The sequence below is a fragment of the Nyctibius grandis genome, chromosome 4 (assembly GCF_013368605.1).
Source record: "Nyctibius grandis isolate bNycGra1 chromosome 4, bNycGra1.pri, whole genome shotgun sequence".
Lineage (NCBI taxonomy): Eukaryota > Metazoa > Chordata > Aves > Nyctibiiformes > Nyctibiidae > Nyctibius > Nyctibius grandis.
Window position 1 is genome coordinate 15,854,981 of NC_090661.1, and position 26,351 is coordinate 15,881,331.

A 26,351-nucleotide genomic window follows, 5' to 3' on the forward strand; every position below is an offset into this window, starting at 1 on the left:
CCTACACTAAATAGCACTTTAAATTGTTTTATAAATGTCAAGCATATCACACAGACAAAACATACTATTATCAGTCTATCCTCATGGGAATGTGTGGAGCAAAATGGGCAAATCTGACAACCTATTTTCATGATTTACAGCCAAGAGTAAATTTTACTCTATTTTCCAAATTCATGGCCTGCTGTAGTGTTTTCTATATGTAGTGTCCTGTGCTGGCATTGCAAATACTGTATGTGTTTCAGAGGAGAACATCAGAAAATTGATTGCTCTTTTTCAAATCCACATTCTGCTGTCATATTTCCATATGTAATGTACTCTGTGTGTCTAAAACATGTACAACCATTCTTCACGACTGATACCGGAAATGCTATAAAACAATCTGGGTAAATCTGGGGGAGGGGAAGAGCAGGAATTTTCCCCTCAGTAATATTGCACACAGGTATAAATCAGCACAAACAGAATGTACTCAAATACTAAAACACAACTCACAGTCCACTGCCTCTCCAAAGCTCTGAGCGACAGTAGGCTTCATGACAAACAGGTCATTCATGCACCATCCAATGTCATGCAAAAACATAATCCAATTTCTAACCGCAGCCTTCTGCTCGCAGGACTAGGAACCAGTGCAAGCCCGTTTCTGAAACAGCCCCTCTATGTGGAAGTACAGGTGGCTGCTGTTACACCTAATGCGATCACGTTTTGTTTCTCCTCCCACTTAACAGACTATTTTATTTTGGTGCAGTGCACACGAATGCAGTGTCTAGGACAGATGTGCTACCTTTTATAGTGTTGCTATAGAACTCTTTAGCTGTGAACCCTTAATTTGCAGCTGGAACTCTAATAAACAGTGCATAGTGTTTCAATAGCCTTCTGCTTATATGTTTGAAGATTCGAAACTGAATGGTGAGGTGGCCAAGGCGGCGCTGGCAAACGAAGACTGTCCCCACATAGACCAGGCTATTACGCCTGATGAGGGCCTGCCCTTTACCCGCTCTGGCACTCGGGAGAGATATGGACCCTGCTTCCTCTTATCAACCGGGGAATATCCCTGCCCGCCTGATGGAGGAATAAGAAAGGGTATGTAGCTGGGGTCCTGTAAACATGTAGTTAGCAACTGTTCTAAATAAATAAGAGAAAGTCAGCTGTAGCTGTAGCACGCAATAGTGCGCTTGCTGTAGAGATGCACGTTTGGGCTGGAAACCACCACCTGATGTCTGCATTTGGAGTTTCTAACCTATTTCTTTCAGAAACAAAAGCCTGAGGAGCTGTAACTACCCCATGCAGCTATGCTAGGCAGTTGAGTCTTCCACCCCAGCTAGTACAGTAAGCTTTAGTGGAGGATGCTCTACAATGTCCTTAAATTAGCCCATCCTCCAAGGAGAGGCCAATTAACATTTCATAGCAATGAAGGTTTGTCACTTGGAAAAGCTCACAGATCTTACCAGACTCTGAGGAGCGCAGACTTAGAGGTGACAGACAGAAAAGATAAAACGCAAAAGCAAAACATCCTCAAGAAATATGAAATTATTATTTGGCTACCTTAACAGAGCACTAAAACAAATTATTTGGATATTCATAGCTGTTTAGTTCAACAGAGAAAGAGAAGCATCCAAGAACATCTGTCAGCACAGGTGTCTTACGATTGGAAAATAATCCATCTAAAATCCCTTTCCTTTCATAAATAAATCATTACTAGTTAGTTTCTCAGACTTCTGACAGCTACAGATCTCTCAGAAGTAACTGCATTTTAGTTTGCTAGTGGTCAGAATAATCTATTTAACAACAGAAGGCAAATCAAATTTAAAAAACCCTCCCTTCTTAAAATAGGCTGTTTTATTTAAAAAATTTAACATGAGGAAACCATACAAACCAAAATTACATACATATGCATCAAAGTTGATAAGGAATGGGAAAATTGGAAAAGAAATCTCTCTCTTCAAATCAGTGTTTATCACTGGTGCACTGTATATAGTATATGATATAGTCAATATTTTAAAACTGCAAAGATTGTATGATGCAACCATACACTGAGTATGGAGTATAGAATTCCCATGTGCCATTGTATGATGGGCAATAGTTATAGTAAATGCCAGTTATAGATAGTGTATGTATTTATAAGTTTAAAGCTTATCATCAACAAAGATATAGTTAGACCACAAGACTTTCATATGAAAGTATATCCTCTAAAATTTACCTTTGTAGCAAAGCATTTTACTTGATTCTGTATTGGATAAGCATTGGCCGCGTTCATTCAGCCTGGGCGAGTTCGGGTGGTTCCAGTGGATCAGGGGAACACTCCAAATGGCACATCCTTTGGGATGAGGAATGTATGGTTTTCACGATGCACTGCAACTGCCTCTCGTTACTGAATGAAACAGAGGCTGGTTGACTAAAGAGTAATATACGTCAGCATATTGTTGGCCTGTTTGAAACACGTTGAGAGCATCTTAATTGTTGTTCCAACAGAATTTCATCCATAGTTCGTGCAACTCTCTGTACACTTGCTGAGCTGTTTACGTGCATGTCTGAAAAAGAAGGGGGGGGGAAGGGAGGGAGGGAAACCAAATGCATGCAATTTTTTTTTTTTTTTTTTTTTTAATGCTGAGAACAAAGGAGTAGTATCTCTATAGCAACATAATAAATTCTATGGATTTTGCTGCCTTTTCCCCCTCCTACCCACAAAGACACTAGAAACCTTAATTTTGCCTGAGGTCAAAATGCATTAAGTGGAAGGGAGAGGTATGTGCGAGTATATGACAGAGACATAAAAAATCCCTCCCACTGACTTTTTTTTTTTAGGGTACAACCATGTTGCTGCCTGTAGGATCAATTACATAGCCTGACCATCCTTGAGAAATTATGGTTTGTTTTTTTTTTAATATATATATATATATTTTAAACTTGTTCTGTACTTCCATGGCCTTCTGAGTCATGTTGCAAGCGATACTACTCTGGGCATGTCCGTGCATGCAGATGCTATTGAACTGGCTACAATGTTGACCTCATTCTTAGTCCATTCTGTCATTGATCCAATGCTGTACTTTGCATTTTTCTTTTAAATGAAGGTTACGAAATGTCACGGAGCCTTAACAGCATAGCTGGCATAAGTGGAAAAGCGATAGGATTATCCTCAGTGTCTGCGCCCTACAGCTCTCCTAGTCCAGTGAGACGTTCTTGGTCTCCCATCCCATCTATTTTGTAGCATGGATCAGTAGCAGAGAATGGTCTAAAAAGCTTTATTTTCAATTAGCCTATGCTATGTTGCATATAATCCAGGTGACTAAGTCTGAAGATGCAATGTCTCACAGTAGCACCTGCTGGGAACGGTGTTACTCCTGATGCTAGGTGACAACACTCCTAAATAGCACTCAGATGACAACAGGCAGGCATTTACGTAGTACTGGTGGGCCATACTTGCTGCATGGTATCAGTACATAGGATGAAAGGTAGATGCACCAGATAGTTTCCTTCCTGGTGCATCCTGCTAGTACATGCTTATTTTGGCTAATGGCGGATCTACTGGCTCTGTATGGAATGGGTTAGGCATTTAGTTGATGCTGAAACATGCCAACGATGGAAGATTTTGCTTTTCTCAGGATATTTTTGAGCCATAGGAACCCTGCAGGAGTTTGAGCAAACAAGCACAGTAGGATGAAACTTTGCATGGGCGCCTATTTTAAGCTGAAAGCAATACTCAGACACACTGTAGAGAGGTCTCAGTCTGGCTGACTGCATGGAAAAAAAAAACTTGTTGAAGAAGAATATGGCTGCCTCTGCATGTAGCTATTTCACCTTTTCCTCCTTCCTTTAAAACTAAGATGCCAAGCTTGATGTGAAAAACACAGGGAAGAAGCTCAAGTACTGATTGTATTCTTTACATGCAGATCTTTGCAAAGAAAGTCCAGTCATTGCTAAATATATGCCAACAGAGGCAGTCAGAGTGACCTGACAAGGCGAGCTGGAGATGAACATTGATGGCTAATAAACATCTGTGTGGAACTGTGCAGGCATAGAAGACCTTCTCATTTGGACAAAGTTAACTCGCTTCATGCAGGTTTTATGGATGATTCTTCGTGGTTTTGGAGTTGTACTAGAGATGCAGGCTTTTTCTACGGCCAAAAAGTAACAAAACTGTAGAAGATCCTTCTTTTTTTTAATCTATTTTTTTGTTCCATAGCATGAATTGCATGAAGACAAAAATTTTAAAAAAAAAAGAAAAAACAAGAAACACTGCAAATGTATGATTAAGGAGAGAAAAAAGCAAAGTTATATATTTTCTTTCAAAGCTCTTTACTTTTACATACATTGTTGTAGCCAAAATGTAAAACATTATAAAACTGTACATTTCTTTGCTATGGATCGCTTCTTTTTGTATACAAGATACAGAGTAATGGTTTTAAAAAGTGCAATCAGGCAGTCATCGGTCATATTGACCACGCCTTCACAGTTCATCACACCGACATGGAAATCAAGAACTTTTAATCCAACTAGAAGTGTATAAAAATAAGAAAAACTTTTTCCTGTCTGTTTTTGTTGGCATGCTTGTGACACATGGGACCTTCCTTCGGACCTGACAGTAACAGCTGGTCTAGATTTAATTTTCCAGCTCTGGTTATGTTGTATTTTATTGATGTATAGATCCAACGTAAAGACCCTTCATAAATTGTTCATATTAAGTAATCAGTATGAATTTTAAACAAAAGAGGTGTTATTTTAAAACTGGGACTTATAGTACAAAATCAGGAAAATACTCAAGTATAAACGGTCTCTAAGAAACAAGACAACAGCATTGTATGCAATTTAGTACTGAGTAAAATGCATGCACAATGTTATGCAAAACAATTCTAGCATGAAATAAATTTTGTATCATGGTTTCAGTGCCTGCTGTATAGTGTAAAGGGGAATCCTTTTCTGAAGCGATCAGGGGTTTCCAGAGACTTGCTTCTAAAATCTTGAATAAATACAGTGTTCTCAACAGAAATGTAGGAGAAAAGCTTGGTATTGCTTTGGTTCTACAATGCTAATTTTGGTTAGTAGATAATAAATGAAGCCTGCAAACACTTGATACAACTGATGTCTGAAGAATTCACACCATTAGTAATTTTACAAGGGAAGATTAAAAAACCCTATAGTTATCTAGGTGTCTTCCTTTTCCCTCCCTAACAATAATAAAAGTTTGTCTTTTTAGCTGATTAAATGAATTCAGTTTTTCTTACTTCTTTGGGCCCCGTCCTTCACTTGTTCTTCACTGAGCCACAGCAGTCCACCTGATATGAAACTCTGAAAGAAATCCAGGTGTCCAAGTTGCACTTTATTTGCCACATAAAACATGCAGCGGTAAGAACCGAGAAACACAATGGGATTAAATTTCATTTTAGATCCTACAAATGACAACTATGGACTATGTGTCAACAGCATTCTAGTTGCTTGAGCATTTTTGGTAAAGTACTTCTATAAGGAAGGATACACCTTCATCCTCATGTGAAGAACTTAAAAAGAGCTGGCAACCTTCTAGACAAGCTACAACATCTGTGACTGCTGATGAGAATGGAAATGTAAAGGAATAGTATCCCTATGGTCTGGAGGAAGTAGAGATTAAACCCAAAAAACCCAGAAGAAACACTCATGGCTCTGGTAAGTGCTAAATTATAAACAAAAAAACAACTGCAGCTGGACATTGTCTTCACAAAACTCTACTCCAAAAGGAAAATCAAGGAAGACCTCAAGCTGTGGTCTAGAAATAGAAGAAAGGCTGATAATCTGAATTTGTACATAACTAGAAAACTCCTTTGTAGTCCTTGATGTAGCATTATGTACTTGATTTCTACTTCAGTTGGCTGTCCTTTCTCCCAGGAACTATTTTTCTCCCACTGCTTCTATGCTGTTATTCTCAGCTGATAAATGGGCAATTTCTTACCTCCAGAGGTAGGATCCAGGTTAATCCAGGATCCAAAAGTTGCCTAATGAACAACTTTTCCTTTTATAATGTATTAAAAATCCAGAAATAGTTATCTGCCCCATTTTTTATTTAACACTAACTCAAGGGGGCCCAGTGTGAAGGCTGCTCAGATTCTCCATTACCATAAGCAATACTAACAATTCAGCCCTGTAAATCCCCTTCCACTGTGCTTTGCATATATATGAGCCTTAGCTAACAGGTTGGGTACACATGCCCTAAGGCAACTGTCATTCTGTGCTACTTTTTACATCTTCCAGTCCCATTCTCATTTAGGTACTCCTCTTAGCTTATTCTGATTTGAGGTAACTGTCTTTTGGGTGACTTCTATAAACCCTTCAGAAACATAACACTGCTTCCCAACCACTCCACTTCAGGAGATGCTCTAAAGCTTAAGATCCATCTGACCCCAGAGTTCCCCTTGCACAACAGTGGTAGCTCTGACAACAGAGGGAAAGAGGAAGACAGCTGGAAAATTTCAGGAGCTTTTGCACCAAATCCTGACACCGAATCCTAAGAGAAATTTACCACATCATCCCAGCTGCCTTACATTTAAGGAGCTTTTGCTGGGGTATTATGATTAAAACATTAATTCCTTCAAGCCTGCCCACTCCCACCACAGGAGGTATATATCTTGATTAAAGCATTAAAACTATATACATGGCTAGCTTCTGACCTCAGGCTTGCAATAATGCCACTGACTACTTCTGACTTCACACCATCGTAAGAGCAGAAGCACGTTCTGTAGTTCAGTTACACTCTGCCTGTTTCCTGCGGGAAATGAACATTCGGGTTTCTTCCTCTGCAAACTGAGCTTTCAGCAATGGACGCCCAGCTACAAGACTCGATGCTGGTCCTTCATCTGAACCCACTGGCAATCAGTGTTTTATTACTTGCTAACATTACAAGCACACCTCAACCACACCTTCTACACATATAGCTTTTCCTCTGACTGCATGAAGGCACTTGTTTTTTTCTGGACCAACCTGATGTGTGAAACTGCCTCCACAACTACAATTCCAGACAGTAAAGATCTGAGAAGTGGTTTCTGTTCTCTCACTCCAACAAAAAATCCAGCTAATACCGCTGTGATAACAGTCAAGCGCAGCAGTCATTAATCTGGATAAAGTGATTTTTCACGTAAATTGCCTTCTCTCTCCTTAAAGTTTCAGGGCCAAAAAGAAAATACATCACTGAAACAGATGGCTGCTAGGACAAATGAGCAGACTGAAATACAGAAGAGAGCAAGCAGGGCTAAGGCAAGGCCATTCAGAAAGGAATTGAGCACAGAGCTGCTTATGAAAAAAGATACCCTGAAGAAAAAAACAAGTGCAATTATTACCCCGCCGCTCTGCATATCTTTTTCATAGTTTCAAAACATGGCAGGCTACCTCTCTGCTTTCCATATATACCCTGGAAGCAGCTTTGTCTCTGAGCTCACACACAAACTAACTTCACTTCATGAAAACGTGCTTAAATTATGCAGGTTATTTTTAAGTGAGTCACTTATTTGAGTTTGGGTGTAAAATACCTGTCTGTTCAGAAGTCCCAAAGCCTCTGCACTCATCTAGGACTGTAGGTGTAACGTTTCTCAATCAGGGCAATACAAAGGCTTATTTGCAGTCAAGAACAGTATCTGAATTCAAATTTAACTTCAAGTTAGAAAATGGATTCAGAACTGCATCTCTTGACTTTCTTTCCTTATCTGACAAAGCAAATGCTTTAAAAATAAACATATTCATCCAGCCCCATGGAAAGATATATTCCCTGGTTCAGGTTGACAAAGCCAGGTTTTCAACCCTCAGCATTCACTTGAGCATTTAAAAAACTTTATGCAAGCACATAGGTCCAAACATCTCCAGGTACCAAATATTAAGAGCAGGTGCTCCAAGGCTTCCATTTGTTTCTCTACTGCCCATGGAGCCCAGGTTAGAGATTCCTTAGTCAGCAAAAGGCAAAGTATTGCAGTTGTATTAGCTCGAATATCACTCTAAGGTACCTGCACAGCTTCTGGACCCAAAGTGTTTAGCAGGGACAACACAGCCTATGCAGAGTCACACCAGCATGAACAGGAGACACGTGGCTTGAGCCCAAGCAAATAAGCTCAGTAGGAGCTATGCTTTGTGGTGGTGGTGTCAGTGCAAGTGGGTGACTGGAGAAGAGGCAGCAGTAGCACAAGAGGGGGGAAATGCGAAGGACACGGGATGGGTCTGGAAAATAAGTTATGCAAGTAGGAGGGAGGGGAGCATAGGAGGAAAGAGCAGTTGGCAGGGGGAGAAGAGCAAGGAGACAGGGAAGTAATAGCAGTGAGGCTTACCTAAGAAAACATCAAGGACCACTAGCCTAGAAGGTAGAGCCTTGGCCTGGGACTCGGGAGATGGAAATTTTATTCTTGGCTCCACTGTGGACATGCTGGGTTACCTTGCTTGGAGCATTTCAACTTTTTGTGCCTCAGATACTGTTCCTGTGATGTTATCCCCTTTTTAAACTGTTCTGAGATCAAAAGAGGAAAAGCAGTATTTAAGTAGGAATAGTTATTATCATCTATCTACTCAGAATTAAGGCACTAGAGGAGAGAAGCATCTCTCCATTATTTAAAAGATGCTATGTTTCCTTGTCTGCAGAAGAGCACCATGCCCCTATAGGAATCCCTTTTCTTTTGTACTTTAAAGCACAGGATTATAATGGAAAATGATTAAGCACCCACACAGTTAGAATGACAGAGCATCTTCATTACTGACTAGCAACACCTCTGCTGCCCTAATTTAGGTACCATGTCTTCATGCATTCAGATCAGTAAAAACAAAACAAAAGCTAAAACTTGTTTGACATTTGCAGCAAAAAACTAAAATCATGTCAGAACATTAAAAATCTCACAATTCTTGGCCACCCTTCTAAATATAAAAATATGTAAAAATCCAGAGTCTTAGAGCAAATGTTCACATACAGTTAAAAGACTATGATGATCAGGGAGTACTGGAATCATACTGAATTGAAATTCTGCAATTTCCACTGACAAAGTATTGATCCCAAACCTTGCAGAAAGAACTCCCTCCAAGACTGCATTGTATCTGAATAACAAGGTGCTCCATAGGCAAAGCAACCTGGAAATAGATGAGAAAGATGAAAATGAATTGAGAGGCTAGTCAACACAGAAACTGGCCTTAGGCTCGACCCTCTCCCAACCTGCAAAGGCTCGTCTGAAAATGAATCAAAATCTGACACATCACAAAATAAAAAAGCCTGAGGAAGTTTTGCAAAGTAACGTCACCTCTGAATTTTCTTATTCCCACAGCCAGCTTTTATTCAGGGATAATTACTTTTTTACTCTTGTTTGTAATCAAGCTGAAAAATGTGTTCTCCCAGTACTCTAAATGTATGCTTCCTCACTCTCCCACAAGGTAACACATGGTTCATCCAGGTCATGATTCAAATACAAAGGCCATTTTCATTGCTGAGTATTTTCAGTCACATACTCTCTTTCCGTGTTCTGCAGAGGCATTAATGAGTGAAAACTGCCCGTGCATTAATAGCAGGTGAATGCAGAGACAACTGACGGATGAATCTGAATGAAATGCACAAACAGCTGAAGAATGTGCCTTACTTCAGTCCCTTCAACTTCTAAATGGGTTACAAAATAACAACAGCTTTACACATGCAGTTTCTCCAGATTAACTTCAAAGGCACATATGGTAAACACCTCCCTTTACAGTTATTTTTTGGGACATTTAACCAACAGAAGACTATTTCCATACAACCGAAGCATTTTAATTCAAGGCTATTAAATCATTCTTTCTAACATGGAGCAAAACATCTAAGACCAGCATTTATCAGGAATTAAGACTAGCACAAAAGCTAAAAGAAAAGAACAAAGCACATACTACCTCTTTTCTTGCACACAAATAAAGATATTGATACATCAAAAGTTCAAACATCCAATTATTTTTGTGTCAGCTAGAGTTTTCAGCAAATTGAGTGTAAGCTCCACTTTTCTACTGTGCACATTAAGTGCAATCAAAACCATACCAGATGATTCTCTACCACAGACTGCATCCATTCCCAGCCTTTGGGAAGCAGGACTTATGTTTTCCTCTTCAGTATTTTTCTTTTTCCCTTTTCAGAATTTTCAGCTGCTCTGAACTACAAGTCAGTAGTAAATACCACAAGCATGACTCAAATACTGATGAAAAATTCTGGAGCCTTTTTCAAGAAAATATCTAGCTAAAAGAAAAAGCACAAGACTTGCCATATGCCATAAAAATATCAAAATTGCTAAGAGGACAGGGGACTTTTTGGTGAAAACATAACATTGCAATTCAGTAACAAAGACCTGTCATCATCTTGATTTCTAATACAGGGGAAAAGGAAGTTGAAGTCCCAAAATTACTTAAGTCTTGTTTAAATCAGATCCAGAGTTCATGGAATTTAATGGAAAAAATAGAAAGTATTTGATTAAGTGCTGGACTAGGTCACAGGCCTGATTTAAAGATTTCTGAGAGTAGAAGGTGAGGACAGATGTTGCTGTTCCAGCTGAAGAGAACTGGAAATTTCAAAATGTACTATGAATGAGAAAAAAACCCACTGCAGGTCAATAATAATATCCCTGTGTGATTATTTAGTCTTCAGTACCTGTATCTTGAATCTGTCTTCCCCCTCTGCCCTCCTTTCCCCCTATGTTTTAACTGACTAAGTCAGGCTCTCTACTGCCATTCATTTAAATGTTTTTCTATGGTCATCTTTCTCCCGTACATTCAAACTGATCTCCTTCATCTGTTTTCCATCCTCATCTTTAAGTCTTATGACTCCAAAAATGTCATATAAATCAAAATCAAATCACATTCTTCCCCTCCCCCTCAATTTCCCTGTGCTCAGCCATGTAGTCAAGGAAAACCTCCTGTCACTCATGCAGAAGTGACCTTTATGGCAGTTGCAGATGGCAAGAACTAGTCAGTCACCAACAGGACTGACAACATGCAGATAGGGGATGGAAGCCAGTGACATGTAAGAAGTGATGACTGGGCAAACGGGAAGAAAGGCAGGAGTGAATTTTTCCTTCAAATGAACACACTTCAAATACAAGGTCCAGCATTCTAAGCAGAAAATCATCAAGTCACTCAGGAATGCTACACAAAATCAAATAACGTCAGTGACTGCCAAGCGGCCTAAACAAATCCTCCAAGAGACAGAAATTTCTGACACAACACACACATCTTCCTAACAATGTTCTTTAAAATGAAACAGGAGTCTCTTGCACAGGTTCACATGGAGGTTGCATGAGTAACAACTACAGATCTCCTCGTACTTCAAACAACAGAAGCACACACAACAGCTTTCTTCTCCCCCTCCACCCAAAAGCCTGAAAGTTCTCTGTACTGAAGCTCAACAGTTCACAACTTGTTCTCCAGCAAAACTGTGATATTAAGTTCACCTTTTCCCCTTCATGAATGCAGCTCATTAACAGGTTTACTTATTTTCACAAAATGGAAGGGTAGAGTAGCTGCACAGACACTTGCTTACCTTGTTCCAGTGTTATATATGTATTACAAACCTTGTCAGTTTATTTGCATCTGAATGTGAACACAGAATGCTTAGTAAAAGGCTTGCTTTGTTTAGCACTGAAGACCTGCATAAAGAAGTCTGTCTTTGCAGAAGCATCGGCATCACACACAGGCTCTGCATTTTGCCTTGCCAAGACTGACCTTCTCCATCAGGACATCAACAGGCAACAGTCACTAAGCTCTGGACACCAGCAAGGAAGGAGGTTTCGGCATTCGATTAAGAGATTTTCACTGTATGCTCCCTTCCTTACAGGAGAAAGCCTTAGCTGATTTTGTACAATGTTTTATTCTGCAAACAAAGCATACTGACATACAAAACAGGGCATTCATTTCTGAACGAATGAGCAACAACTTATTTTTGACATTCAACCATGTACCATCTACAATGAATTATTATTCACTCTTCATACTACAGCAGCATCTAGAAGTCCTGACTGACGACAAAACATTCAGTACATCAAGCTCTCCAGTCATTACTTCCCAAAGTTTTCAATCTATATAGGCAAGACAAAGGAGAGAAAATGCAGTTGTCCCCCTTTCAAAGATGAAGATCATATGCAGATATGAAACACACGATCAGGACTAGAAACAAACCAAAGTACTCCTTTCTTTCCTCATTATCACCCCAAATCATTCTTTGTGTTTCCAAAAGTGTGTTCACGTTACAGATGTGAAAAAGTGAACAACATTTCAAATAACCAAGTCACATTTATTTGTTACATGATTTGTTGGATTTCTTTGAAATGAACTGCAGAAACAGCATACACAGTCAAAATATGCTCAGTACAGTAACCCCTATATTATAGGGCACATATACTAGCTGTGACTAATCAAGGAACAGAATTATTTAGAGGGTATGATTACTGAAACAAGATAACATGTTTATTTGGTACATAGATTTTGGAGGAAAACAAAGGTAGAAACCTCAGAACTGCCAAAAATAGTATGAGAAACTGTTCAGTGCATGTAATAGAGAGGCTGCAGTATCTAGAAAATGGCATTGAGAGGAATCAATAAATAGAAACTTAGATAAGTAAAAAGTGCAAGAGGTTACAGCCTGGAACGGTACACTGCCATGAAGAACCACAACCAACACATGGATTAAAAAACCACTTTGTAATAGAAGTCTCAATTCTGCACTTTTTGCAGAGGACCCATTTGATTATTCTTACAGATTCTTTCCGTATCTGTAATACAGTTGTTACAATCAACTTCATAGTCAGTTGAAGTTTCTCATCCACTGGATAGAAAAAGAAAATGCCTTTGAAAATTAGGCCATGAACTACAACTGCTGTAAAACCAAGGCGGGGGAAAAAGCCTCACAGCATATATTACCACCTTAATTCCTTCCCCTTCATATGTAAGCTGATACATCATTAGAAAGTCTTCCTGTTCTATTTCCTAAGAGCCCTTCTCTGAATATTTTGTAATTCCATGAGGCTTCCTCCCTGGCAAGACTGCTTTAAAAATTAAACCACTGTTTAGCAACAGTAGGTCTCATTAAAAGGTGCATTTACCACACAGTAGTATTCTCTATATTTAGAACCTGAAATACATCAAATACCACAGCAAATGTAACTATCATGGGTGGTAAACATCCAGTTTGGTGGTATCCACTGTATTTGTGTGAAAAACAGTTTTATAAATAGCTTCCAAAATTCTGCTCAACATAGGCAGCTAATAATATCTGAAGATAATTTACATTTTTTCATTTCTCCTACCAAAACAAGCATTAGGCCTACATTCTTTGCCAAGCACTCACCTGGAACAAGTAGTGTGGGCATGCTCCGAACAGTAACTCAGCTGGGCTGTGAAACAGATGTGAGAAATAACCTGAAATTATCAGAAGCATTCTGGTCTGCCTTTTAGGCTGGAGAACTTGTAAAAACTTTCTGTTTAGATTTTGAGGTCTTCCTATTCAAAGGCAGCTGGAAACACAGGAGCTATGTCGGATCGAACTGTCCTCAACAGCTACAACTGACTTACGCCCTTTGACAAGAACTTTTCTATTGTTTCCAAGAGCTCTTAGAATTTTTTCTTCCCTAAGCAGCAGCTTCAGAAACTTCAGGTTTGGTTTGCAAGTTAATGATAATTCATGTGGATCTGCATCCCTGTAAATCTCTAATAAACTGATGTCCGTCACAAAAGATAATTCCTCTGGAATATTGCTCCTTTCACAGCTTTATCAAGATATAGCTAGATTGGAAGTGCCTAATTTTTCCCTTTTGCCAGCCTTCTACATGATATCTCCTTTTTTAAAAAAATCCTGATATTCTGTTTAAAATGTGCGCATGCATCTACTTATGTTCAGTAGCATTTCTCTGTGATGCAAACTGGATTTTCTGAGATGCTGTGAGCTCACAACTCCAGTAGAACCTGGCAGGCGCAACACATGCTCATCGTGACATGAAGATACAATAAAACAAGACCAGAAGGAACCCTATGTCTCCACCTTCTCAGACCATTTCCTGTGATCGAATTTATACACTAACGGTAAACGATTAAGCAGTTGGTTTCTTCCTCAAAGACTTCTCAGAAGAAGAAAAAGTCATTCTTTCTTCAATGGTATTGCATCAAGGCAAAATGTTTGTCATTCTATCTGTGGGTAAGAAAGTCAATTCCTGTGAAACGGAGCTATGAAACAATTTTTAAAATATTACAGTTTTTATGCATACTCATTCCTTTTAGTCTTAGAAAAAACAACTTCTGCACATTCTAACTATTGTGTTAATCACAGGCAATCCTCTTGTAGCACTTCTGAGCTATGCAATCCAAAGATGTCCGTCCACATCCATGATGCTATGATTTCAGGTGTGCTGAGTCTAAGGTGGAGTTTGACAAAGAGCCATGGAGTGTCCTGCGCCACATCCGATTAAGATCTGTTTTGCGTAACCAAGAGCTTTGACTGGCTTTGGGACATGAACATTTGCTTCTGTGCCATCACCACACATCCCGTGTTCGTTCCATCCCCAAGAAAAGCACTGGCCACCTAAAAGAGAAGATACAAAATATAGACTAAAGACCACAGAAACACAACAGCTTGGTTAGTTTTGGGGAGCAGATTTGTCAAGTCATCTTCTAATTAGGTTCTAAGAAATTCTAGTAAGGTGGGGAAAAACGTTCTGGTTCCCTTGAAAATGTAAATAAACCACAATGAATTATTCTCTATCTTGTTCCATATTGTTAACAACATGAGAGATTAAAATAATGAAGACATTTGAAAATCACTTGGTAAATACATGGTTCAGTACTTATACAGAGCCCACAGGAATCTCTGCATTTTAAGGACCTTCCCTGAAATGATGTGGAATCTGTGTCTTTCAAGTTCCCCCTAGTAAGCAAAACTATCACAAACCAAGCCCAGTGAGTTTAATCATTCACAGCATGATCTGTAGGATTGGGGAACACAGAGTCAGAGCAGCCAAATTACATTCCATTCCTACTTGCAAGTTCACATCTCACCTTTTTCCTTTAAATACAAGTCTCCAACAACTTGCCTTACTCTTAATCATCCTACCTCTTCTGCTTGCTTTGACATCATTTCACTGCTTTTATTATCGTTATTTTCCCTCATTGTTATTTATTTTTGTAACATCTACTCTTTTATATCCCAAATCATGATCCACGTATTATTATTACCCCATAGTACTCCTCCTTGAAGCACAATATGTCAATTTTGTTCTATAAATGGCTGGCATAATAAAAAATACACTAAAAACCCCTGTTATTCTGAACTACAAGAGATATTTCTTCCCTGTTTTCTTTTTTTTTTTTTTTTTAATTTGGCTGTCACAGACTGTGCCTGTATATTGCTGTAATAAAAAAGAAAGCCATCCTGCAATATAATCATGTTTTTGATGCCACTGTAATTTTTGAAAAGCAGCAGGTATTAACAGCATGAAGTACCATTCTGGAGTCCAAATAATGAGAAGAAAAATGCCAAAATTCACAAAATCCAATCCCAATCATAATTCTAAAATAATTTTACTTCTCAAAATTCAGAAACAGATTATTGCAAAGCTAGCAGGACCATCTTTCTCTCCTGTAAATCCAGTAACTTTTCATTGTTATCTGTTTTCTTTACATATTAGTATATTAAAGTTCTTCTCTTCTGTAATTAAGTGTAAACATTACTGAAGTCAGATGTAATTAAACAATGACCTTTTATTTTCTTGCCAATCTTTAAGGCAATGGAACACAACAAAACACCACTAGAATGTCGCAGTAGGCTAGGTACATCTCACCTAATAGAGCAGTTCTGTTATTCTTATCTTAGAAGGCACCAGGTTTTCTCATGACTATGCACACACAATACTGACAGCCCAACCTATATCACACATGCACATCCCTGTACTGCAGAAAAGTACCAAAAAGTAAATGTGCAACGTATCTCATTTAAATATCAACAGATCAGAACATCTAAGAGGCTAACAGGAATTTTTTTTTGTAAGGCTCCAGGTAAAAACATTTATGTAAATATTAACAAGCAGGAAAAAGACATCACAAACCAAGACTAAACACAATCACAGAACAATTATTCAGGGGAAAAAAAAAAAATCAAAGAAAGAAAACCACCTGCACCTAAGAAAAGGCATTCTTTTGCACAGTTAATACATGGAACCTGCAGAATAAGCCTACTTAGAGTGGGAAAACTTCCAAGTTTAATGAAAAGAGAGTACAACATGCCCTTACATTAATAAGATGACTGTGGTAAGCTTTTTGTTACTAGACCACTAGCAATTAGTACAACAACTTGCATGTTTGTACGGAGACTCACTACGTTTGACTAAAGGATTTTTTTTTTCCCGTCCTGTCTCATCAAGACAGGAGAGAGGAAATCAAAGTTTTTGGTCACCTTGAATTACAAACTGCTCAATGGAACATTAACAGCACAATAAATATTTAAAGAAACAGCACAGTAGGATATTAAACTCTCAAATTGATAAATACATCTAGTTAAACATCTTTTGGAAAAAAAAAAAAAAAATCACAGAAAAATTTACAAGCTAGGAAACCCCCAGACAAGATCATCTCCCCTAAAATAAGGATCACTGAGTCTTTTCCAGCCTTTAATTCTCCAAGGCCAACAAACAGATCTTTCTACATGACTCCAGTGAGCTCCAAGGTTACTGAAATGGGCCGAGAGTGAAAACTGGCAAAAGAAAACTAGCATGTAACTAGGATTTATGAATGGTCTTATATAAAAGGCCTCTTACACACACAAAGAGGCAGGCAGAAATCTGAAGAGATGAAAGGGCAGCTGACAGATACGAAATGACAGGCCACAAAAATGATTCTCATCACCAAGAGATGATCATCAAGTCAGAAGTCAGGAAAGCTAAAAGGCAGGGAATTATTGTTGTGAAAATAAAAGCTATACTATACCACATCTGCCTGTAGAAGATATAGAGAACGGTTTGTACATAAAAAAGCATCAGATGCTACATTTGTGTCAGAGAAAACAGAATTTACAGAAAACACATGGAGTCCATTTTTTTGTAATATCATATTAACAAAACTTGAAGGAGGGCTGGGCAAAGTAACTGCAGTGACACTGGCCAGGAGGGAACAAGCAGCTATGTGAATCACTGGCACAGAAGTTGAAGTCAAAGAAGATCGAAGATAATGAAGCACCTATTAAAAAAACTTACATAGAAGGAATAGCTGCACAGTTAAGGAAAGGCCTTCATTAAGGGGAACTAATGGCCAGCCTCTGCAACAAAGGGCACCATTTCATTTCAATTCTTCCCCCTTCCCCCACATTCCCCCCCTCTTTTCTTTTTTTTTTTTTTGCTTGTTTTCTTTTTGATCGCTTCTATTCAGTTCATTGCTGATAAAAACCTTAACACAGCCCCAGCAGCTCTACATGCTTTCACGAGAAAATTCAATTTTTATGCCTGTGCCAGACCTTCCCAGGATGAAGGACCATTAGAATGATGTGCATTAATACAGCTACAAATTGCTTCTAACTACATTTAAAACAAGCATTGTAGCATGTTCTCAAACACAAATCATTTGGTTTGGTGAGGTGAGGAGGGAAAGTTGCTCCATGTCACTGGTTAAATGAAACAGCATAATATATTGCATTCACCTTTTCCCTTTTAAAACATAAATACTCAAAGAACAAATGAAACCACAGAACTCACATTGCAATGCAGCATAATCCCAAGGGAATTTCACTTGAGTTCACAGTCACACTAATGAAAGTCTAGAGTAAGACTAAGCAGGTTTTTTCCCCCCTAAACATTAAATATACAAAAAGTGGGGAGAAAAAAAAAACCTTAACAAATCTGTCTGTTTTGGTCACACAAAACAAGAAGGGGCTACTGCCCTCCTTCTATTTGCAATAATTATTTAGGCTTTTTTCAAGGTAACTGAAGTGACAACTGCAATCCACAGGTTGATTAAACTGGAGAAAAGTACTTCTAGGTAAAATAAAGCTGTGGCATATTGGACAGAGGGCAGGATTCTGGGGAAAGTAGAGGATTTAGAGTCACTCCTCATTGCAGAGTACTCTGTTCTTCAGATGAGAAGAATCAATGTTAGCAAATAAGATGCTCTGGGTGAGATTCACTGCACTTAACTTCAGCTACCTAAAAATCAAGCAACTTAGCTATAGATCGTTATCCTCTAGATTTCCTCAAGAGCCAATGGAGTCATCTACATCTGTCCAACAGGCAATTAATCTTATCCAGATACTGGTGTCAAAATCAAATCAATTTCACTCTGGTGACTACAGAGGAAGACCAAGTGATTGTCTTAGCCTAGGCATATCAGTTTTAAACAGATGAAGACAGATTATGATAGATCATATCCTTACAATCAGTCTGATGGTAAAGCAAGAAAAACTGGAAACAAGGAAACTACAAACATCACTGCAGCCTAGTTTCAGGCTACAAACAGTCTGCTTCTAACCAGCCTGTGCCCTGGAGGCTTATCACCAAAATCTTTAAAAGTTTGTCTCTTTTCTGCTTCTCCTCTCACACCCTTCCAACCACACAAAAAAACAGAAGTTGGCTTTAAAGACAATCCAAGTATCTTGAGCCAAGCTATTCATCAGACAGCTTCACATTTTAAGGATTCGTTAAAATGTTTTGGCACAGCTCTATTGTATAGGCTTTGTGCTCTTAGAAATAATCCACAATACCTCAAATTATTTTTTTTTAACCTTAAATTAGAGCTACTCTACAGATGGATATAGATAAAATTACAGTAGGCATGAGATCAGCTCAGGGCAAGTCAAATGACTTTAAACAGCATCAGGGCTGGACCACGAACAAAATTCAGGCTTCACAGCCATCCCCCCTTGACAATCTGAAAGCACTGAAAACCTCACAAGGAACAATGTGGCACCACACAGAAGGAGATTTAGACCATACTTCTCCCGAGGAGTTGTAAAACACAAGTGAATAAGTCTTCCTATGTTTTCAGGACATCTGGCAATCCAGGGTGTCACGTAAAATAGAAGGAAAGAAACATCCTTCTAAACTTTTGTATTTTTGTTAGCAGCAATTTTGCCATTAGCACAAAAGATTTGCAATTTTAGAATATAAGAAACAGGGTTGATACCAATTTTGTGCAGAAAAACATAGAAACGTATTAGTAACTAAAAGGGCAGTTAAGCATTCTGCAAAATCTTATTAAAGGCAAAGTTTGGTAAGTGGAATATAAGATGACATGATCCCAAGACATTATATGGTACCTCCAAAAGCAGAAAACAACTGAGAGATTATATAGTGCCAGTTTTATTATGGAGCTACATTTATACCCAGATTTTCAAGGAGCAAGCTGTCGTGCACTCCAGGCAGCCCATCCAATTGCTGCTGGAGTCGCTCAGGACCACAACCCTCAGAAATGCGCATCTGACTTTACAGTCAGTAAACTGGATAAACATCACAGTCATTGCAGTGCTAACACAATATACAGATAGGAAACAACATACATTTTTGATGTTAAGTACAAAGTCATGGTGCTAAAGACATGCTGATTTCAAAGTTAACCTCCAGTCAACAACCTGTCCTCACTCCACCTTTACATCATTAGTAGCTCTCCCCAGACAGCAGACCTAGACCACTCAATCCCCTCCCCAGCAGTGGTTTTATGTTAGTGAAAAATCAGATGACTTTGGGTCGCGCGTCTGTGGTTCATCCTGGTACCTGAAAAGAACAACTTCCATAACAAATGCATGAAGCCTGCACGATATGGACTTCTCTGACTTGGTGCTCTAATATCTTACGTGAATTACTATTTTTTTACAGCAGAAGCACTGTCTTGTTAGTTGGACCTTCTCTCTGCCTATACTTGTATATTGTGTAATACAGCAGGGACTTCAAACTGGGTCAGGGCCTCAAGGCCAACTTTCAAAATATCCAATTACAATATACAACTAACTACTGAAGAGAGTGAGAAAATCAACTTGCGTATACAAGATGCCTAGTATGGCTTAGGGAGCCACAGTGGTATGTGGAGTACTGTAAAATGCAATAAGGCTACACATCTCCTTTGAAATTAATTTCATTAGGGAAAGTCTAATTTCTAGTTTCTCCTTGAATATCAGTATCTATCCTACGAACGGCAAACAGAAGAGCAGTACAGAGCACATCTAACCTTTTCTATCCTTGTTTCCATAGCATACAAATAGCTCAGAGTTACAAAATGGGAAGGGGAAAGAATCATGTTTATGATAATTTCCAAGCACACAGTGAACGGCAACATAGCACATTTGGCATGGCCTGAAAACTGTATATGGGGAGGGAGTCCAACATACAGCAATGCAGAGAAGTAGGGAAAGATACAGTAAGAATGGCACTTACCAAAAAAAGCCTTAGCAGTTTCATACAAACATGCTGTGCATTTTCCTATGCACTGTTTTAAGCATCAGGCAAATAACTGAGCCCGTTCACTAGAGTACTGCTATCTTGCTAATATACAATGACAATAGAAATTTTGTTCTGTTCTCACAGGGTACTTCTAAGGAGGAGCCGAATGGCTCACTGCACAAATTAATATGCATCTATTTAAAAGAATCATTCCATGTTACATCAAAGAAGCCATGGTTTAGGTTACTATTCAGGCTAGTTTATGATGGATTTTATTTTTTCCTTCTCAGTTATGCATTGCCATTTTGAAGACAAAAACATGAGGAAGAAATTAACAAAACTATATGCTAGGATTTAAAACCAACATACTTTCAACTACAGATTTCTTGGGCTGCTGCAACTTTACAGATTCTGTGGTGAAACTGAAGTCCTGTAAGATCAAGGTGTTTTCTTTGCTGTGCGTAGGTAGCAAGGAGAGAAATCTATTCAAGGATTAACTGTTCACATTTCTGTTTTCATGGGGAAACAAAAATGGTACTTATTATGACTAAAGCTCACAGGTGCTGCACAAGGTTCTCCTTTCGGTTTTACTCAAACGTGTCAATTCCTTCCCAACAGGAAAACATCTCCAGCTCAACACAGAACAAAACCTGGGCTCACGACTTTGTGCAAGACTGAATGTATCTGGTCCACTGACAATACATGAGGACTATATCATACATGAAGCAGCTGCAGTACAGAGAGGATTAAGCATTAAAGATGCTTTTTTTTACACCTGTAGAAGACAAGAAAATCTTTAAATTGTGTTCTTTTAAGTACAGGACAAAAAGACCTGACAGAAATTAGTTAATGGAGAGATCTGTTCTTGAGGCTCTGAACGTGGCACTAACATCTGCTCCATCAGAATATCATGCACAGCAGAGAGTGACATTCATTCAGAACTTACATCCCTGCCTCTCAAAATGACAGGCATTAAATGTGTCACAGTGCTTTAACTTTGTATGATCAGAAGTAGAGAATCATGATCTCAGCACCGAGCCAGAGACTGCAGTCTCACGACCCTCTGTGTGATGTGAAACAGAACATGCAGAAAATACCTTATACCAAGTGCTTAGTAAGAGGTCATCCATGCAAAATAAAACGGATGAAACAGTATGTCAAAGCACATTTACAAGGGTACAAGTCATTCAAGTGTCCCATAGGACAATACGGTGCCATGGCCGCTTACACCCATGTATTCTGGGTATAAAGCATTACCATTTCAAATTTACACACACTTTAAACTGACGTAAATGATTATACAAAGAAAAGGAGGGGACAGCTGCAATTCATTCTGACCTAGAACATTAAATCCAAGACCTAGAATTGAAGGCCATCTTCAGCACAGGCCTAGGAAAAGGAATAGATGATTAAAAGTTCAGTAACGAACGCAGAAGCAAGAAGCTGCCAAATCCCTCAAACTGCATTACAGTACTACATGTAGCTTTCAAAGCACTAAACAAATAATAGAGAACGAGAAGGTACAGACAGCAAGATGGACAGCAGCATGCAGGTGAAATGGTGCTCCCTCCTACTTTGTTGGCTGAAGTCAGAAACAAGAGACCCCACTGGGCTCTGAGGAACCCTCTCCTCAAGAAAGAGCAGCTAGGTTGGAAAAGAATATTTTGGAAATGCTTTGGTGCTTAACACGTTTTATAGAGCAACTCTTTGTATCATACATTGGTCTATTTACAAGTACGTAGTTTTAAGGTGATCATGCAGACCAGGCTATGTATGGCTGTCGGTCCTTGGCATCTTATAAAAAAATACTTCTAATACAACAAAAGGTAAAAAGATATTCCATATGGTCACATTTACCTACAACTGCTTCTTATCTGACTGCTATTCTCTTCCCCTGAAGGGCTGTTTGCACAGAACAAAAGTAAGTGTTTTGTTCTGGGGTTTGTTTCTGAAGGTGTCCTTTTCTGCAGAACACCATTCTCTTAACTCAGAACCAAGAAGTGAAATGTGTAAACCTTCCATATGGACATCTTCTGTAAAATAGCTTTGTGTTTAAATGGGCTTTAGTTTGGACTTTTCCCCTTTCATTTTCCCTTATCAAATGCAAGGCTGCATTTTGGTCAAGTTTCAAGACACACACGAATGCGCATTACTGTTGAGTGAAGTCTAAAAAAACTGCTTGTTGATATTAAACAAGTGAGGGCTTTTTTCCCCATGCTTAACAAGTAATCTGAGGTGAAGTCCAGAAGTCATAAGCTGAAGTGTTAGAAATGCAAAGAGAAAAATCAGGGAAACAAGTGGTCACTGAGTTCCTCAGTTTCCTTCTTACTAATTGAACTAGCAGATTTTCTCACAGCTACGCAAACATTGCCTCAGAACAAAAGTAGTTGCCACTCAGCAGTGACGTTATTAGGATGCCTTACTTTGCAAAGTTTCAAGTTGTAATCTTAGCAAAACACAATCGCTCAGATGATGGCTCCCCTGCAAGCGTCAGAGTGCAGTTTTAACAATGACAGCACTGTAATACATGTGTACCCATGACAGCTTTGAAATACCCAGCTTGATACAAGCTATAGCATAGCTGTAGTTGGAGAGAGTTCAGAATGAACTAACCCTCCTTTCTGGGCAGGATTTGTGGATTACGTTTCCTCTGTGCTGCAACTGTTGTACTTGAGTTAACCTACTTGTGTCTGGTTCAAGTGTGCCTATACCACACTGTACTGTAGTGCAAGCGCACATCTAATAAAACTCCTATGGGTCATGCGACTTGTCTGCGTGTCTCAGTTTTTGTGCCCATTATTATGGGGATCCTTATACTTGCCACCATTGGGGTCTAAATGGGGTAACTCATGATCTACTCAGATACAACAATGGTTGCGTCATTCAAGCACCTAGAAAAAGAGCAAAAAGTAAATGACTTGGTAACATCCCCACGTTAACATTGCTGCCACTTAAAACCAGCATTCCCCTCTATGTCATATAACATAGTTCTGTGAACTAACGGTATCCCTTTGAAAGAAGAAAATAGAAAGATAGTTGACAGAGCTGTGACAAAAGATGAAAGCAAGCAAAAATTAAAAAATCCCATGATTCAGACTTCAAACACAGACCGTAAAGAGATTTACTTCAAGTGTGTGCACCAAAGGCAAGTCACGTTTGCCCAAAGGGGCAGATGAAACACAATATTTTTACCTGAGGTTGGCTCTGCAGGGCTGGGCTTGTGTTAATTTTCAATGGCAAGTAAACCAGTAGCTGAATACTGAAGAAAAATACTTTAGCCATATCACTCAGTCAATAAACTTATGCAAAGTAATGAGCCAAATAATGTTTACCAGAGGTGAGAGACAAATTTGCTTTCCTTTCCCAGGTAACCAATAGCCAAGAAGGTGAGGACCTTAGAAATAACACCTCTATTTTTTCAGCTGTACTTTTAAAGCAATATTTTATATTTTAGTAAGTGTTCTGGAAAAAAATAAGCAAACAGTCAATACTGGATATAAAAGAAGTAGTGGGAGAATATGCTTTGTCATCATACCATAAGAATTAAAAATGGTCAGGAAGAGAATCAAAGCAGACAGCTTCAAAAAAATAAGTGCCCAGAAGGCAGGACTGGATCTGTTTCTCCAAACAGCAGTTCAAAATCATACATAACTGTTGAGTGAAGTCTGGAGGAATTGCTTGTTGATATTAAGCAAAGGAAGAGTTCTGCCATCAATACCTGTTAAAAGCAAAGACTAGTTTGCTTAGATAAAGACAGATTTTGACATAGTTTTCTGGTGCAGAACAGAGATTCTGGGCAAGACTTAAAGCACAGCTTACTAACTATTACCTTTTTGTATCTGTATGGACAAATTTCACTCTATTCTCCTTTACTTTCATTCACTGAACTATTTAATCAGAAGCCCATAATTCTTGTTGGAAAAAAAAAAAAAAAGTTGCTGAGTTTCAATACTGAGCTGGCAAAACCCAAGTATCTCAAGCAACACACAGGGCTAAAGAAACCCTAGCCCTGAAGTGGAATGGAGTACCTATGGGTGTGCAAACACACCTTTTACAAACTCAGGCCATTTAGTTGGGGAATAACCCTGCTGCAGCATGGCTTCTCCATATTTCTACCTTCAGCCTCCTCTGTTGGTCAGAAGTCTGTACAGTTACTCTGTACACCACTCCTGCCTAATCTTCCCTAGAAGTGAGCAAGACTGGGAAAGAAATGCAGGCAGAATTTGGGATGCCATTGGGTGCCAAGTGGCACCCTTTGAGTTGTTCTTATTAGGAAAGGCAAACATCTCCGCTGCAGAGGGCTCAAGGTACATTTTGGGGACACCTCACCACTTTGGCTTCATCAATGTAAGATTGACCTAAATTCTGAACTGGGGGCAGCTCCTTAAGTAGAGGGAATGTATCAAGTCAGTCCTTGAAAGAAGGCAAGCACAAAAGAGTGTCCTGAGATTAAAACCTCCTGCAATTAATACTGCAGAGATGTCTTCTGAAAGTTTCTGCTCTAGTACATCTTTCTGGACCCTGGCAAAATAGCCATAGTGAAAACAGCATTCATGCATCAGGTTCAGGGATCTGAGGTTGGAAAGTAAAATCTGTCTTTGGCACAGTGACAGGAAGAACAGCTGATGGGCAGAGGGATTCAGAGGCACTATGACAGCTCCAGAAGGTCAGAGGACCAGAATGGACAACGCAAGCTGGGTCCCTGAGACGCCGTTTGGCGCTATCCCATCTGATCCTCTGCATAACCTCAGGGAGAAGAGGAACCTGGCTGGAATCAAGGCAGGAATATCTGGCAACATTCTGGAAGGACAATATCTGCCAGAGACCTGGGATAACAAAGTATTCTTCAGAATAAAAACAAAAAACCCCAACTCTATCTCTGAAAGAATATTTGACCAAATTAAAAATTCAAGAGCTTTGTTCTCCTCGCTTTGGAGGAGGTGCAAACACTGGAAATACGGGGTCTCTTTCATGCATTGGCCTCACTGTTCTTTCCTGTGTCCATGTAGAAAGCCAGTTTCTTCCATCTTATAGTCGGCACTAGGCTAATCACAAAGCAGAAGCAGCCATAGAAAGCAACCTAGACAGAAAGCTAAACAGAAAAGAATTAGCTAGAATTTAAGGCCACATTTGACACTATGACAAATATTTATCATGACTCCCAAAGAAAAAGTAATAGCATGAAAGGCTTTTAAGTTATGGATAATATTGTAAAAATCAAATCAGACCAAACTTCTGGTGAAACAGCAAGCTTCACCTGCAGCGAGAAAATCAATACGTGATACATATGTATGTCCACAGGACTATATATATAACATTCAAACAAATGAATGCTCTACAAAGTAGTTCTCATAAACCTGCAATATGAATATGAGAGAAGCTGAATTTATTCCTTAAACTGCTGGAAAACAGAACAACCAAATATGAAGACCACAAAATCAGACAATGTTGAGATGTCTCCTTAAATAACTTTAAAACTGTTTTTCTCTGACTCTTCTTCAAAGGTCTTGTAATAACTTAAAGCCAACTTAAATACCAACAATGAAAATATTTCTTGTACAGTACAGCCAAGAGATCTTTACTCTTCAAGATCATGTACTAATAGAACTGTCTCTGTTCATGGGTGAACCACAATACCATTCTCTTGACTCTGGAGGCTTCTTAAATCTACCCAGGAACAGGCAAAGCAAGAATAAGAATTTTCGCAGAAGCAACTCATGTTCCCATTCAAACACTTAAAAATGCTATCTTTCCCCAAATTAGAGTAATTTTTTTGTGTGATTATCAGCATTTTAAAGCTCTCCATATAACTTTTGATAGAGAAAGGTTAAAAATGAAGACCATAATCTTTATTTAAAAATACTACAAAGGATACAAGAACCAACCAGGTCAAGGTATTTTAAGATGATCACAGCCACCTATTGTCTTTTTTTTTTTGGACAGTAAATTGGTAGAGAGTAGAAAGAATTACAACACAACTGGCAATACTGCACTTAACATTTGTGTTTGTAAAATATT

General features: G+C 38.9%; 2 protein-coding genes across 20 annotated transcripts in view; one reads left to right on the forward strand and one right to left on the reverse strand.

The window, feature by feature from the left end:
- KCNC1 (potassium voltage-gated channel subfamily C member 1) overlaps nucleotides 1-21,133 on the forward strand; it is a 130,243-nt gene extending 109,110 nt beyond the window's left edge. The window contains exons 3-4 of one of the 6 annotated variants that reach the window (XM_068399160.1): nucleotides 889-1,077; nucleotides 20,952-21,133. In XM_068399160.1, the coding sequence (XP_068255261.1) occupies nucleotides 889-1,077; nucleotides 20,952-21,133 (371 nt within the window). Of the gene's footprint in view, nucleotides 1-888; nucleotides 1,078-3,065; nucleotides 3,203-3,884; nucleotides 3,950-20,951 lie in introns of those variants that run through there. The other 5 variants (XM_068399163.1, XM_068399164.1, XM_068399161.1 and 2 more) reach the window with 5 other exon arrangements.
- SERGEF (secretion regulating guanine nucleotide exchange factor) overlaps nucleotides 1-26,351 on the reverse strand; it is a 258,027-nt gene that overhangs the window by 88,226 nt on the left and 143,450 nt on the right. For 8 of the 14 annotated variants that reach the window (XM_068399175.1, XM_068399168.1, XM_068399170.1 and 5 more), the window contains one exon: nucleotides 12,203-14,503. In XM_068399175.1, the coding sequence (XP_068255276.1) occupies nucleotides 14,337-14,503 (167 nt within the window). In that variant the 3' untranslated portion in view covers nucleotides 12,203-14,336. Of the gene's footprint in view, nucleotides 1-2,194; nucleotides 2,526-8,313; nucleotides 8,450-8,903; nucleotides 9,061-12,202; nucleotides 14,504-26,351 lie in introns of those variants that run through there. The other 6 variants (XR_011048014.1, XR_011048015.1, XR_011048016.1 and 3 more) reach the window with 3 other exon arrangements.